Source organism: Zonotrichia leucophrys, chromosome 3 (genome assembly GCF_028769735.1).
Source record: "Zonotrichia leucophrys gambelii isolate GWCS_2022_RI chromosome 3, RI_Zleu_2.0, whole genome shotgun sequence".
Taxonomy (NCBI): domain Eukaryota; kingdom Metazoa; phylum Chordata; class Aves; order Passeriformes; family Passerellidae; genus Zonotrichia; species Zonotrichia leucophrys.
This window is the reverse complement of record NC_088172.1, coordinates 102,325,315-102,338,452: the sequence shown is the minus strand read 5'-3', so window position 1 is coordinate 102,338,452 and position 13,138 is coordinate 102,325,315. Positions and strand designations below refer to the sequence as shown.

General features: G+C 43.4%; 1 protein-coding gene across 1 annotated transcript; it reads right to left on the bottom strand.

Annotated features, from left to right (window-relative positions):
• Window positions 1–1,183: 1,183 nt before the first annotated feature.
• CFAP36 (cilia and flagella associated protein 36) lies at window positions 1,184–11,795 on the bottom strand. The gene is made up of 10 exons (XM_064709721.1): window positions 11,656–11,795; window positions 7,490–7,554; window positions 6,490–6,591; window positions 5,971–6,085; window positions 4,993–5,080; window positions 4,218–4,269; window positions 3,296–3,413; window positions 2,882–3,051; window positions 2,314–2,466; window positions 1,184–1,689 (listed from the first exon to the last, which is right to left on the bottom strand). Exons 1-10 carry the CDS (start codon window positions 11,768–11,770, stop codon window positions 1,603–1,605), a joined length of 1,065 nt encoding a protein of 354 aa, XP_064565791.1. The 5' UTR covers window positions 11,771–11,795; the 3' UTR covers window positions 1,184–1,602.
• Window positions 11,796–13,138: the final 1,343 nt, after the last annotated feature.

The window sequence follows — 13,138 nt, the reverse complement described above, 5'->3', positions numbered from 1 at the left end:
TTATTGCTTTGGTTTGGTTTGTTACACATGGTAAGTGAACTCAGACTTTGAAATGTGGCCGTTGTAGGATATTGTTTAAGGTTTCAGCAGTAGCTCCATACCACTGGATGGAATCCCAGGGGGAATGGGTGAGCTCTTCCCAAGGTGTGAGCACGACATGGGTTCTCTGATGGACCTGGGGACAGTGGAGTTGTCCCCAGAGAGCTCCAGGACTCTGAGGGAGCAGCCATCAGCTCCAGAGCCAAGGAAGTGTTTGCTGGTAAAGAGAAGCTGCAGCACCATCCTCGTGTGCTCACTCTGAGCTGCTTTGCTTCCCAGTGGGTTCTGTCTCCAGCAGTAAAGAAACTTCCCAGGCCATGAGAGCAGCAGGCACCTGGGATGTGCCTTCACTCACCTGAGGAGCACCAGAGGCATCACCTGGAGCGTGGACCCCATTCCTGATTCTGCTCAGAGCCTCCCAAGCCGAGCTCTCCCCAGGAGTGTCAGTGCTTGCTCTGCTCCTCACGGTGCCAGCGCTGCTGCAGTGCAGCAGGAGCTTTAACCACACTCACACAAACAGGAGCTGGCCTCACAGCAGAACCAAGAATGGCATGAATTTTTACAGTTCCTAGGAAAGGACTGGCTGAAGTGGCAGCAGCTATCCTGTTAAACACCAGCCTGCACTCCCAGGAGAAGGTGAGACCCAGCTCTGCCTCTTCCCTGGGGCTGTCACCCCTCGGTGCTGGCTCCATCTGCCCTCGTGGGCACCACGGATGTTCTCCTCTCTGGGCCCTTCCACTGCCACACATGTACCAGTTCTAAATGCTATTTTAATAAAAACTCCATGAAACTGGAAGGGGTGGGTTTGTCTCTTCGCTGTGAGTAGCCGTGGCCTGTCATGGCCAAGGGTGACCTCTCAGTGAGGCCATGCCAATGGCAAAGGGTGACCTCTCCTGGCTTCTTTTTGAGTCTGTGAAAGCCAAACCAGAAAAGGACTTTTTAAAAAAGATTTCTGCTACTCTGGCAGTGAACTGCTGGGAACAGTCCCAGCTTTGCACTACTTTTATTTCAAGTTGCATTTATTGCAGACTGGGACCTGGGAAACTGCCCCCAAAGCCTGTAAAGCTCTGTAACCTGGAGTTAATTTGTGAATGTGCTGACCCCCAAGGTACCTTGGCTTTCTCACAAATGAGGTGGTCGAGGGTGCATTTCCTTGTGAAACCAGACTTTATTTCACTGCACAGCTGAGAAAGAGCCATTTGTTTATAATGGGCTAACGAAAGGAACCTCCTGCACTGCTGACATGACCAAGTTCCAATGTTGAGCTCGGAGCTGTTGCCACAGGAATTCCTTCCCCAGCTCTCCTGTGGTGGCTCAGGGCTGGAGCAGGGCTGTGCTCTGCAGTGCTGGCACAGCCTTGGACAGTCAGGGAGTTCCCAGCACTCTGGAAAACGAGTGTTCATGGTGTGCTTCAGTGGCATTTGCAATAGGGAGTTACCAGGTACTGAGCTGCTTGTCTGAGAGTTCTATAAATCCCAGGGTAAGATTGGAAATCCCTTCACTTACTGGTAATTTACTCTAAAACATCCCTGTGTTCTTGGGGTCAGCAATGAGCTCTTAAAACTACCGCTTATTAATGACTTCTTCTTTTAGCTTCTCTGCAAGCATCTTCCTCTTCTGGAGCAGCCTCTGCTTCTCTTCTGATATTTCCTAAAATCAGAGTGAAAACAACACTGCAATGAGAACCAGCATGGAGCAGAGGGGTGCATGGGGCTCCCCCACCACCCTGCCCTGATCTGGGTTTTGGGAGCCCCAAGTTCAGCTCCTGCTCAGCATTGTCCTGAAGGCTCCCCAGGCACTTCTGAGCATCACTGAATGCACAGCAACTCTGAAAAATATTTGAGGCAACAGAAAGACTTTGGGCTTTAGTTCACACCCTTAGGTACTTTATAAAGGAGAGTACTGATTTTTGGGTTAGAAACAGAGTAGTTACTACACTGTTTTGTAATGTAAGGGGTTTAAGGTCTGCTAGTATTTTCCTCTGTTTTCAGAGAGCTTTCAAGCATTTGCAAAAGAAAAAGAAAATCCTTGAGATTTGAGGAGCCCAAACAGTAGGTCAGGGGCCAGGAGCAAACTGGCATTTTATCCATTCATAAAGTGAAGTTAATCAGCAGGGTTTGATGATGCTGAAGCCAACCAATGCCAACTCCCTCACTGAAACTTCTGCAAAACCAGGAAGTTGGAAATATTTCCCCCTTATTCTTTGTAACCCATTCCACTCTTCAGCAGCAGCACGGACACCTGCACTGAAAGGTTTTTATGAAAGAGCTTCACCTCTTTGGGAGGGGATTCCTCCTCTCTCTGATCACTGTTGGGTGCTGGTGGATTATTTTTTGAGTCTTTCTTCGTAGCCAGCAGCAGGTCTCGTTTTTTCTTTAGGTAATCCTCACGTTGCTTCAGCTGCTGCTTTTCAGTTTCTGATAAATCCTGGGGGGAAAAAATTTAAAATTTTGAAATTCATTATTTTATATCAATGTCCTGTGCAAGAAAAGCACAATTTATATCCTATTTGCTTCCAAAATTACCAGGTGCAAAACAAATCCAAGTTGAGGCTTCAAATCAGAGCTGTCTCCTAAGAAATTACCAAAGGACTGAATGCTGAATTCTACTCTGAAACCAGAAATCATGAGTTGAATTTGTGCTAATTGAACTGTGAATAACATGGAAGTGTTTACATATTTGTTTAAAATAAACCCAAAATAACCCAAATCCAACTGATTGCAATAAGAGAAATTCTGTATTTAAATATAATACTATTTTAAATATATATTTTACATGTAATCCTCTCTTTTTGCATTCTAGTTCTATGTTTGCCATTTTTTAAAATTTGCTTTTAACTTACAGGTCCTTTCACCCCAGCTTTTTGCACTGTGTTCTCTGAACCTTTCCCAGCAGAACTTTTCTTAGTGTCTTCTTTCCCCTTGGTACAAGAGGGCTGGGGTAAGTTTTCAATTCCTTTTTGTACTGGGCAAACTGGTTTGGGGTCTTCTTTTGTAGATTTATGAGATCCCTCTAAGTAATTTTACACAGAAAACAATTAGAAAGAATAGATATACATAAGATAAAAATAATCAATCAGAGCAGAACATCATGGAATAGTAAAACATGCCATGTTGGAAGGCATTCCTGTAGGAAAATACACTTTACTCACAGCCTTATCCAGCCAAGTTGTTAAAATCTTGATCCAAGTGGATTCTTGAATCATTTAAAACCAGCATCATGTTGCCCATCAGCACTGCACTCCCCCCAAAGTTACCTAATGGGCATTTTGGACTTTGCTCAGCTCCCTCAGTGGATTCCTGAGCTGTTACAGCTTCTCTTGAATCTCCAGGAAATTGGTGGGTAACATCTGGAGCTTTGTGTTTAGCACGTGCCTGGAATTAGAAAACAAACAAAGCCAAGAGTTACAAAATCTTCTGCACCCCAGGTAGTGAACTGGCCACACAAAGGAATCTCCCACAAGAAGTTCCAATTAAAACTGAATTGTTTACAGACAATCCAGCCCTTCCCTCAGAATTTCTGCCCAGAAATTGTCTGTGCTCTTGATTAACCATGGCATTCATTAAAATATGAAATTTTGTGTTGAAACATTCTTTTAACAAAAACCGTATCACTGAACACTGTCACCTTCTGTGGCAGGTGAACTTGACTGGGGGCTCTGCAATCTGGCTTGTTTATCAGGAATATTGCTGTTCTTGGTGGTCTGTAGGGATCTGGATAACACCTGCCTGATTTCCCATCAAGGGGGGTTCATTGCCATGATTCCACAGTTTGGACACTCCCCATTCCCATTCAGCTTCCTTCCTCTGTGGTTTACTCTGAGGGACACCCGGGGATGGTCTCTGGAGAGGATTTCTGGGTGCTGCTGATTAGTTCTCTCTTGTGAACATTTAATGAATAACTGCAGTGTGTATCAAGGGATCCTGAAGGGAATTCCTGTGGGATTAGGAGTGCTGCCATCTGCAAGCAGCTTACACTTTGAAGGCTCTTTGATCCTGACAATATCAGCAATTCAGCTGCTCCCTGGATCTGCAGGGATTTCAGGGTTCAGGTGCTGAGCAGGGATTGTAATGCTTGTGGGATATTGCATTGATGGAAGGGATCTGGGACAGCCAGGACAGAATATCAGGGCATTCCTTATCATCCCCATAACCCACACACAAAGGTAAGGCACTCACCTCTTCAGTCCTCTTTCTCTCCTGCTCTATTTCATACTCTTCCTTAGATTGTCTGTAACAATAAATATGAGGAAACACTCAAAACTCATTTAGTGGTAGTGATTTTCAGGGAAATTTAACACTGCTTCAATATTTGAGGACTATCAAAGCAATTACAAGGTAATGTGAATTTGTCAGTATCCAAAATGTTTCCATGACTTTAGACTTAATAGAAATAAATAATTGGGATAAACACATAAGAGCCCACTCAACTACCCTGGTGCTAAAATAATTGTGTAAGAATTTCCAGGATTTATCTATCCCTTTTGCTAATTTAAAGGCAGGAAGGGAAGTATTCCCAGAATCCAGAGGGAAAATAGCATTATCTAATATAACCTGGATGGTTATATCAGATAATGGTTATAGATGGTATTTATATTATATATATATGGTGTTATATATTGGTGTATATATATAATGGTTATATACATTATATTACATAATGGTTATATATATTATATATTAATCTGCTATGATTTGTTTCTGTGAAGTGGGAGTGGAGTAGAATCTGCAGAGTTTGTACCACACCTCTCAGATCACAGCCACAGTTCTCCCTCACTGTTTCAATACTCCTGAGCACACCCACTGCCCAGCACCACCCATTTTCCCTCTGGATGTTGACAAGAATATTCCTGTTATCTGTAAGATAAAGGCAGTTTCCTGCAAAAGGCTGGAAGAGTTAGGTCCTACAGACCTGTACTTTAAAATAACAAAGTGGGACTGATTGATTTCCTACCTTAGAACCTCCCTGAGTATTTTCATTTCCTCCTGTTCAATTTCACTGAATACATCAGAACCCTCTGTCAAACACTCAGGCACTACACCTGGAAGAAAACAAGATTTATGCATTATTCTGAGGAAAATGATTTTGTGCTCCAGTTGGCAGAGAAGAAAAGAAAATTTTAAAAAAACCCAAACAAAAGAAAATCACATTCACAAAACCAAAGCCATGTGAACTGTTCCCACAAAGATCCCAGACGAAAACATCCTAAATCCTGTTAGGAAAAAGGCAAAGATTTCTGGCAATGAAAGTTTTGGCATTAAAGGTTAAGTCAAGCTCTGCACTGACATTTGTGGCATTTCCTGTTGCAATTCAGCCACCTGAACCACTCCCAACTGTAACTGTTATGTGAAAGGTGAAATTTAAAAATGATTCTCTGAAGAACACGCATAGAGTAAGAGGTAAGTAAAATGAAAGACATGGAAGGAAGGAGTGGGATTAAAATCCTTGCAGAAGCATTAACAGAGCAGCAAAGTTGGATGTGGATTATTTTCTCTCCTTTCTCATGCACACATGAGGATGATGAAGGCCTTAACTTGTGCTTCCTGAATGGGTTTTTCAGTGTGAATTGCACAGCAGGCACTACAACATCCTTGCCATGCAGGGAGCAGAATTCCAGCAGGTGGTATTGCTCCTTTTGAGGAACTGCTCTGACTGCCTTAACTCAGAAATTCTGCCACAGAAAACTCAGTGAAGTTTCACAGAGAAATTCAGACAAAGAGACCTGAAGAATCTGTTACCCTTACAGCACAGACAGCTGTCACTGGAGTGCAAGCAAGGACTAAGGAATGAAATCCCTGTATTTTCAGCTGGGTGTTCTCCTGTAACTGGAGCAGAACCAGCATCCAACACTCATTTATGAATGGCTTAAAGAGTCAGCAAAAAACCACTAAAATCCTTCAGCAGAGAACCCCCACATTCAGCACTGCTCACCATTTCTTTCCTTGATGATTCGAATTGCTTGCAGTTGCATTTCAATATTTTTCTGTACCATCATTTTTTTAAATAGCCTGAAATCTTCTGCTGCCAACACTGTTTGCAGAATGGCCTGTGGGAGGAAAGATATGCACAAAATTAAACCCCCACAGAAATCCCAACCCAGCTCAGTCTGTTTGAAATTAAATTGATTTTTCAATTCTGGGAGTATGTTTTTAATAATTATATTTCATTCTCCTATCTGTCTGTTTTTCCAGATACCCAAGAAGAGCTCATGGCCAGGAAATATAACTTGGTGGGTTATGTCTTTAGATCAACATGCCTGCAGTTACATCCTGACAATATTAGAATATTATGACAAAATTGGGGTTCCCAGTGTCAGTTTTCAGCTGCAGTTCAATTGAAAATTACAATTTCACCATGAAAACTTATCCAGGTTTCATCTCCTGCCAGCTGTGTTAGGGGAGACATCAAGCTAAGCATGAAATCCATCCATTCCTTCATGAAGGCAAATACCTGGGAGGTGTGGGTCTTTGCAAGAGGAGAAGAAAAAGCTTCTTGAAATTTCTCCTCATTAATTCCAACTTCTTTAAGGTAGTCCTCTAGTAACCTCTCCACCTGGAAGAAAGGATAATCCTTACCTTCTGTGGTTTTCCCTGAGAATCAGAGGAATTTTTGTCATGATTGTCTATTCTTTTCTGCTGCTGGGGTTTATAAACTCCAAGGAAAGTAACTACAATAGCGGAACTGGTTTTTTTATTTCAAGCTTTATTTGTTTTGATAAACTGTTCAAAGTGAGCATTTTTATTGCTGAATTTGATGACTCTCTAACATAATCTCCAATTTCCAGGACTCTCACCCGTGCACCTTTTCCCCAGACTCCTGGCCATTATTCCTCATGGCTTTTTGATGAAAATAAAAGGCTTTTTGCCAGGCTGTGCCTGAAAGCCTTTAGGGTCAGAGCAGAAATGAATGCTGGTTTGTATTTATTCAATCAATATGAATAATAATATTTAATATCATGTATTCCCCAGCCTCATTACAGAAAGAGTTAGAAATCTGCATGTACTATTTTATAGGTATTTAAGCTCCAAAAATCTCCTGCAGTTTTTTTCTGATAATTGAAAGAGAATTCAAAAGATTTCCCAGACTCATTAGCGAACAAAATCCGAGTTGTGAGTGTTCTCAGACATCCTGCTGGTTGTCATTTTCACTTGACAGAAAATAACATTATCAAGCTTATAAATACAATCTTGAAGGTGGTGGATATATTAATTTTAATGATTAATATGTAAAACAGCCTAAGAGAGTGTCACAGTTTCTTTTCTATTTATAGAAAGACCTGGTCTTTAGGCATATAAATGCATGTGACAACTACAACTCACAGACTTTCTAAATAACACATGGAAAAATACTGAATAACAACAATAACCCAGTTAGAATTAATCTAAATACTCATTTAACACTTTAAATTCTTTTGCTTAGAAATTTAGCACAGATAGTGAATAATGCTCACCAGAGCTTGGTACTCCTGATAAATTTCTGTGTAAGACAACTTGCTTTCTTCTTCATCATCAAAAACTGAGCAGGGGGAAGAAGAAACATTTTGCAGTCAGTGTACAAACCACCACAAATTAACTTACACCCTAAACAGCAAGATTAACCTTTACAGGGTAATACATTTAGTCAATTAAAATATAGGCCATGATTTATAAAAGTCCTGTGGTTTTCCACACACTCAGCCTAAGTGTTTGCTTGTGATAATTGAAAGTAATTAAGCTGCATAATTTAATATTGGGAAAATGTATCTTCAAAAATGACTTGTAAGCAAGTTGAGGATTCAGCAGATACATTCACTAAAAAGTAAGTTTTAATATAGGAAGTGCCCCATGATTCTGTGTAAGGTTGTTGTTTATCACATCAAGCAGGAAATTTCTCACTCTCCATGTATTTACATGGAAGATTTATTTATTAATGATTTACACCATTTTTTAAATGTCATTCATGTAGTGAGGAGCCAAGGGTGATGCAGGAAAATGAGTCCAGATAAAGCCAAGGAGGAAATGTGGTGCAGTTAAGTTATATTTTAATTATATCTATCCTGATGTAGGAAAAATGGACATTCCTATACTATAGGCCATGTTAATCATATTCATGTAAATTCATATTAAAATCCCTGACTGGAGCTACTCAAGCTCATGATCTCCGTGCTGCAGAATATGTGGAAGAAGCAGAAAATAAGAGCTGAAAACTAAGGTTTGGGGGAGGGGTTAATTTACATTTTTTTCGTGCCAACAACTAAGAGAGGTAATGTAAAACCTGGCAATTAAAGCAGAGGCTTAGAAATAAATCTGCCTCAATCCCCTCCAAGATTAGCCACTTGGACAAGCCACTTGCCAGGAACATCCTTTGAAGTCATGTGAAGAATGGGAACTGTGCTTAAATTGGTGTGGTTTATTCTTCATGTGCAAGTGACATCTCTGATGGTGCTGGTGCCTGTGGAACCAGCGCAACCTTCACACAAATTCCGTGATTTTCTGAAGGCATCCAACATCTCTGCCAGCTGTGACAGCCCTGAGGGACAGTGTGGGCTCAGGTGGCACCTCCTGAAGCAGCATCACTTTCTGACACAGAAGTGCAATGACAGAAATCCAATCACACATTCCATTTTTCTCCCAAAAGCAGAGGAAAATCTGCTTTTTAATCATACTTTGGAAAACCAACATTGCTTGTGGGTTTTGCACAGGGCAAAAATTTTAATGAAGAAATTAAAATAAAAGGCTTACAAATATCTAGGATTAAATTCAAATGGTAGGGGAGGTATTATAGATATCAGTTCTATGCAACCACCATGTGAAAAATGCATATTTTATGAAAATGCATATTTTATTATTTGCTTTTTGCAAATATTAAAATGAATATTATATATGTTGTGTTAGAAAGTAATGCTGTGTTAATTCTCTTAAGTAGTGTGGTAAATATAGTTTTAGGTTACAACAAAATGTTAAAATAGAAACTGTGCTGTGTAGGAGACTTTTCTAAGAAAGGACTGGCACTGAGATAGCAGCCACAGGACACCTGAATCTTTCAGAGAAAGAGAATTTATTGCTCCATTATCAGAAGAAATGAACTTTTTCCTGCCTCAAAGGCACTGTCAGGATTCAGAGGAAGAAGCTGACACTGCCCAGACAGAATCCTGTGTTTCAATGGAATTTATGCATCATGGATGAGGTGTGTGAATATGCAACAGGTCATTGTTTTTAAGGGTTAATCCTTTGTTAACGTGGGTCTTTTTTCAGGCTTATGCTGCCCAGAAAAAGGTACCTGGACATCTGTAACTCTTTGTTTCTATTGTCTCATTGTCCCAACCCAAACTGTCCAAATTATTATTACTCTAATTGCATTACAACTTTTATAACCATTTTATTACTATTAAACTTTTAAAATCTTAAAAACAAGTGCCTGGCATTTTTCACAATTGTATTCCCAAACCCAGGAGAGTGAAGACACTTGACAGCCTCAGCTGTCTCCTCCTGGCTGGGGATCACTCCCAGCTCTTGCAGCCCACAGCTTTCCCCTTTTCCCACCTGTGCCCTTTTCCCCCGCCCCTCCTGCCCCGGGGATGCCAGGCAGGGGTGGCACAGGGATGCCAGCCCTGGTGACAGCTCCCTGGCACTGCCTGGGGATGCTCCTCCTACAGAGCAGAGTGGGAGGCTGGCACAGCCCGTGCTCTGTCCCCAGCCTGGGGACACCAGGGATGAGGTGCAGTGCCAAGTAAAGCAAGCTGCAGTCAGCATCTCCTCGCAGCTAAGTGGCTTTAAGGAGGACTTGGAACGGAGACCTTGGATTTCCTTGAGTCAGGGCTTCTGAATCACGTTGTCATTATTCCTTAGGGTTTGGCACAGTCTTTGGGGGCCCAACAGGAATAAAGGTCTAAGAACCACAGTATGTGGCTCATGTGTATGTCCCCACAGTGTGAAGACAAGCCAGGGGACACAGATGTCCTGGAGGCACTCATTATCTTCTTGTTAAAACTGAAAATCTTGGCTAGGACCCCTCAAATGGGATGATACACACCCCTCTATTTAATTTCAGTTTGATGTAAAAGGAAATTAATCAAGCTGTAAAAAATTATTCAAGTTCCCAGAAAGAGAGAGTAAGAGAAAGCAAACACTTATTAACAAGTAGAAAGCTATTACAGTAAGTTTATAAGTTGAAGTGCAAGGACTTGGCCAAAGTAACTACAGTTCTAAAATGAATTCCTCACACACCAATTACCAAAATCCAAATTGCATTTTCGAGGAGTCACAAATCATTGTCAGTTAATCAGAGTGTTGCTGATTTGCTTGTCCAGCCCAAAGATGAAATGCTTTGGGAGTGCAAAGGACTCTGTCCTGCCCAAGTGTGTCAGTCCCAGGCCAGCACGAGCCCGCCTCACGCTAGGTGGAAATTTACAGCGGTTCCACAAATCTTCTTACTGTCAGTAAATTCCCCTCAACCTCCTAAGGAGAAGGGATCATTGCTCCTGAGAGGGATAAATCAATTCCCTCGATAGCTAAACCCAGACCCTTTGCAAGGTAACCAGAGCATTCAGCCCACCCCAAGTTCAGGCAGATTTTCCAGGACAAAGCTTCCAGGTTTCTCTAAACCTTCCTAGCTGTGAATGCTCCAGGAGCTTTCCCTTCCTCTTCTCCCAGTTTTAACAGGGAAAGCTGTACAGATTAATGACAATCATGCACCATGCAAAGTTTGGGGAGCTAGAAACGATTCAGGAAGAAAGTGAGAAGCAATTTTTTTTCCAAGAATCACAAACAAAAGCTGCCTTTGTTTTTCCAAAGGCCTTAGGCACTGCTTTCAGACTTGCCCAAATTCTCATTACTTTGCTACTGTAAGGATCTGGGTGTTTTTTGGCAGCAGAAGTTGTTCTGTAAGCAGGAGTAACTTAGCCAAATCTCTGCATCAGAAACTCTATTTCCTCCTTCCCCCTCTGCAGATCCAAACCTGCACAGGCCTTCCCTGGCCACAGGGCAATCCTGGCCCCTCCTCACTGCCTCTACTCCCACTTCACCCAGGCTGCTCCCCAAATTACGCCTGGATGGTCTCAAGAAAACAAAGGAAGAAATGGAAGTTTGAACTGGAGTTGTTTCTGAGCTAAACTCACACACAGGATCACCTACAAAGCATTGCCGGTAACCACTGACAGTGCTGAGTGTCATTTTTGCGAGGCACTAAAACTCAGGGGTTTCCACCTCTGAACTGACAGCATTCACAAAGCTGCAGGAATTTCACTTTGGGCCTTCTCCTCCTCTTCTTCTCCTCGCACTGACCGGATGGCGCTTTCGGCTGTCCGGACCGGTTTCCTAAGGGAAACTCCCGGCTCTGGGAGAGCTTTGGAGGCCGTGCCGGGGTCCGGGGCGCCGCAGGGTGCAGCGCTCGCTCGGTGTCAGCCGAGAGCTCACGCCATAATCCCAGGACGAGCTCATGGATGCGAACGGCACCTCCTGGCCCTCGGCTCGCCCGGGGCACACCGCTGGTCCGGGCAGTGCCCGCGGGGGAGCGCGGCCGGCGGGGCCGAGTGCGCGCCCCCGCTCAGAGAGCCCCGGGGCCGCGGGGACACCGCACCGGGACGGGCCCCGCCACGGCCTCGGGACACCCGCCCCGCCCGCCCGGCGCCCCGCTCACCCTCGCAGTTGTGCTCCATGAACTCCAGGATGGGGATGGACCAGGCGGGCCCCCGCAGGAAGCCGGCGATGGTGTCCACCACCCACTCCACGTCGTCCTCCTCCCCGGCCGCCATGGCCAGCGGCGCGGCCGCTATGGCAACCGGCGTCACGGGGCGGGACCGCGGGCCGGGAGCCGCCCGCCCTCACGGCATTCCCGGGAATGCGGCGCGGCGGGAAGCGGCGGGGCCGAGGGGAGTGGCGGACGGGGAGCAGCCGCGGGATTCCCGGCCGCCTCATGAGCGGGTCGTGCACAGCAATGGAAAGAGGAAAAATGAGCGCCTGCGGTGATTGTTGGTCGCTGGTGCTGAGGGAAATGGAGCACGGGAACAGGCGGGTCAGCCAGGCTTCCCTGTGCTCGGGATAGCCGGGATGTGAGGGAAATACGGCCCTGAGCCCTCCGGAGAGCCCCCGCTGTTCGAACAGTGCCTCCCTCACCCGCACTTTCACAGTGCAGTCCACGTTGGGCTTATATATTTAAATTTTATTAAAGAATTATGCCAGATGATGGAAAATTCCTGTTATCCCCTATTTTACCATGTGAGCAAACAATAATATGTTCCTTGTTAGCTGTTGAAGGCGGTGCTCTAATTCTAATGAAATAGTTCATCAGGCCTTCATAAGAACATGGATAATTTGTAACTCAGTAATGCTGCAAAAACCTAAAAGTGCTGGAATTAGGAAATCATTTACAAGGCAATGGGTAAGAAGGTTTACATTGATGCTTAATCATTTGGGTATTTCTTAGGGCAGGTGGTTGTGGTATATTCCTTTTCTCCACTAAAATTAAGGTAATTTCTCTCACTGTCCTCATCTCTTACCCTGCTGACAAACTTAAAAGTTTTTCCTAATGTTTTAATGTATATTCCTAATAATGATTGCTTGCCTTACTGGTGCTTGTCTCACTGGTAAGTAAAAAACAAAGCAAAACCAAAAAATAACCTCTTGATCCTTTTCGAAATATTTTAATGACCACAAGCAGTGGCAGTTCCCGTTCATTACATCAGGATCGGGCTTTGTCTTGCTCAAGAACCCTTGTAGCCATTAAATGAGATTTTACCTGCACAAAGTTTCAGTGCTGGGTGAAGGATAATTTGTTTTCTCACTATTTTTTCTCAAAAGTAACAATTCAATGCCCTCAGAACTGCAGAGAACTACCTGATCATAATTTAAATAAGAATCTGCACTGGAAAATCTTCAAATTTTCCTTTTGCAGGCCACTTTTTTCACCATCAGCACTTCCATTTCTACAGCCAGTTTTGTGATCTGAGAGCATCAGCATTATGGCAGGATATTCACTTCCTATTTGTTGCATAAAAAGTTAAAGCATTTCATCACAGTTACAAGAAAAATTGCTGCAGTAATGAGTATGGGGAAATTCTGAGCTCTGGAATCAAATCCATTTTGTCACCTCACAGGAAACTGCCTGATGTGATCATGTTCTG

Bases quoted from the DNA above. Each gene is read 5' to 3' on its own strand.
- CFAP36 (XM_064709721.1), bottom strand. From the start codon at position 11,770: ATGGCGGCCGGGGAGGAGGACGACGTGGAGTGGGTGGTGGACACCATC. The intron at 7,555-11,655 runs GTGAGCGGGGCG...CCCCCTGCTCAG, and splicing joins CATGGAGCACAACTGCGAGG to TTTTTGATGATGAAGAAGAA. The intron at 4,270-4,992 runs GTAGGAAATCAA...TTATTGTTACAG, and splicing joins ATACTCAGGGAGGTTCTAAG to ACAATCTAAGGAAGAGTATG.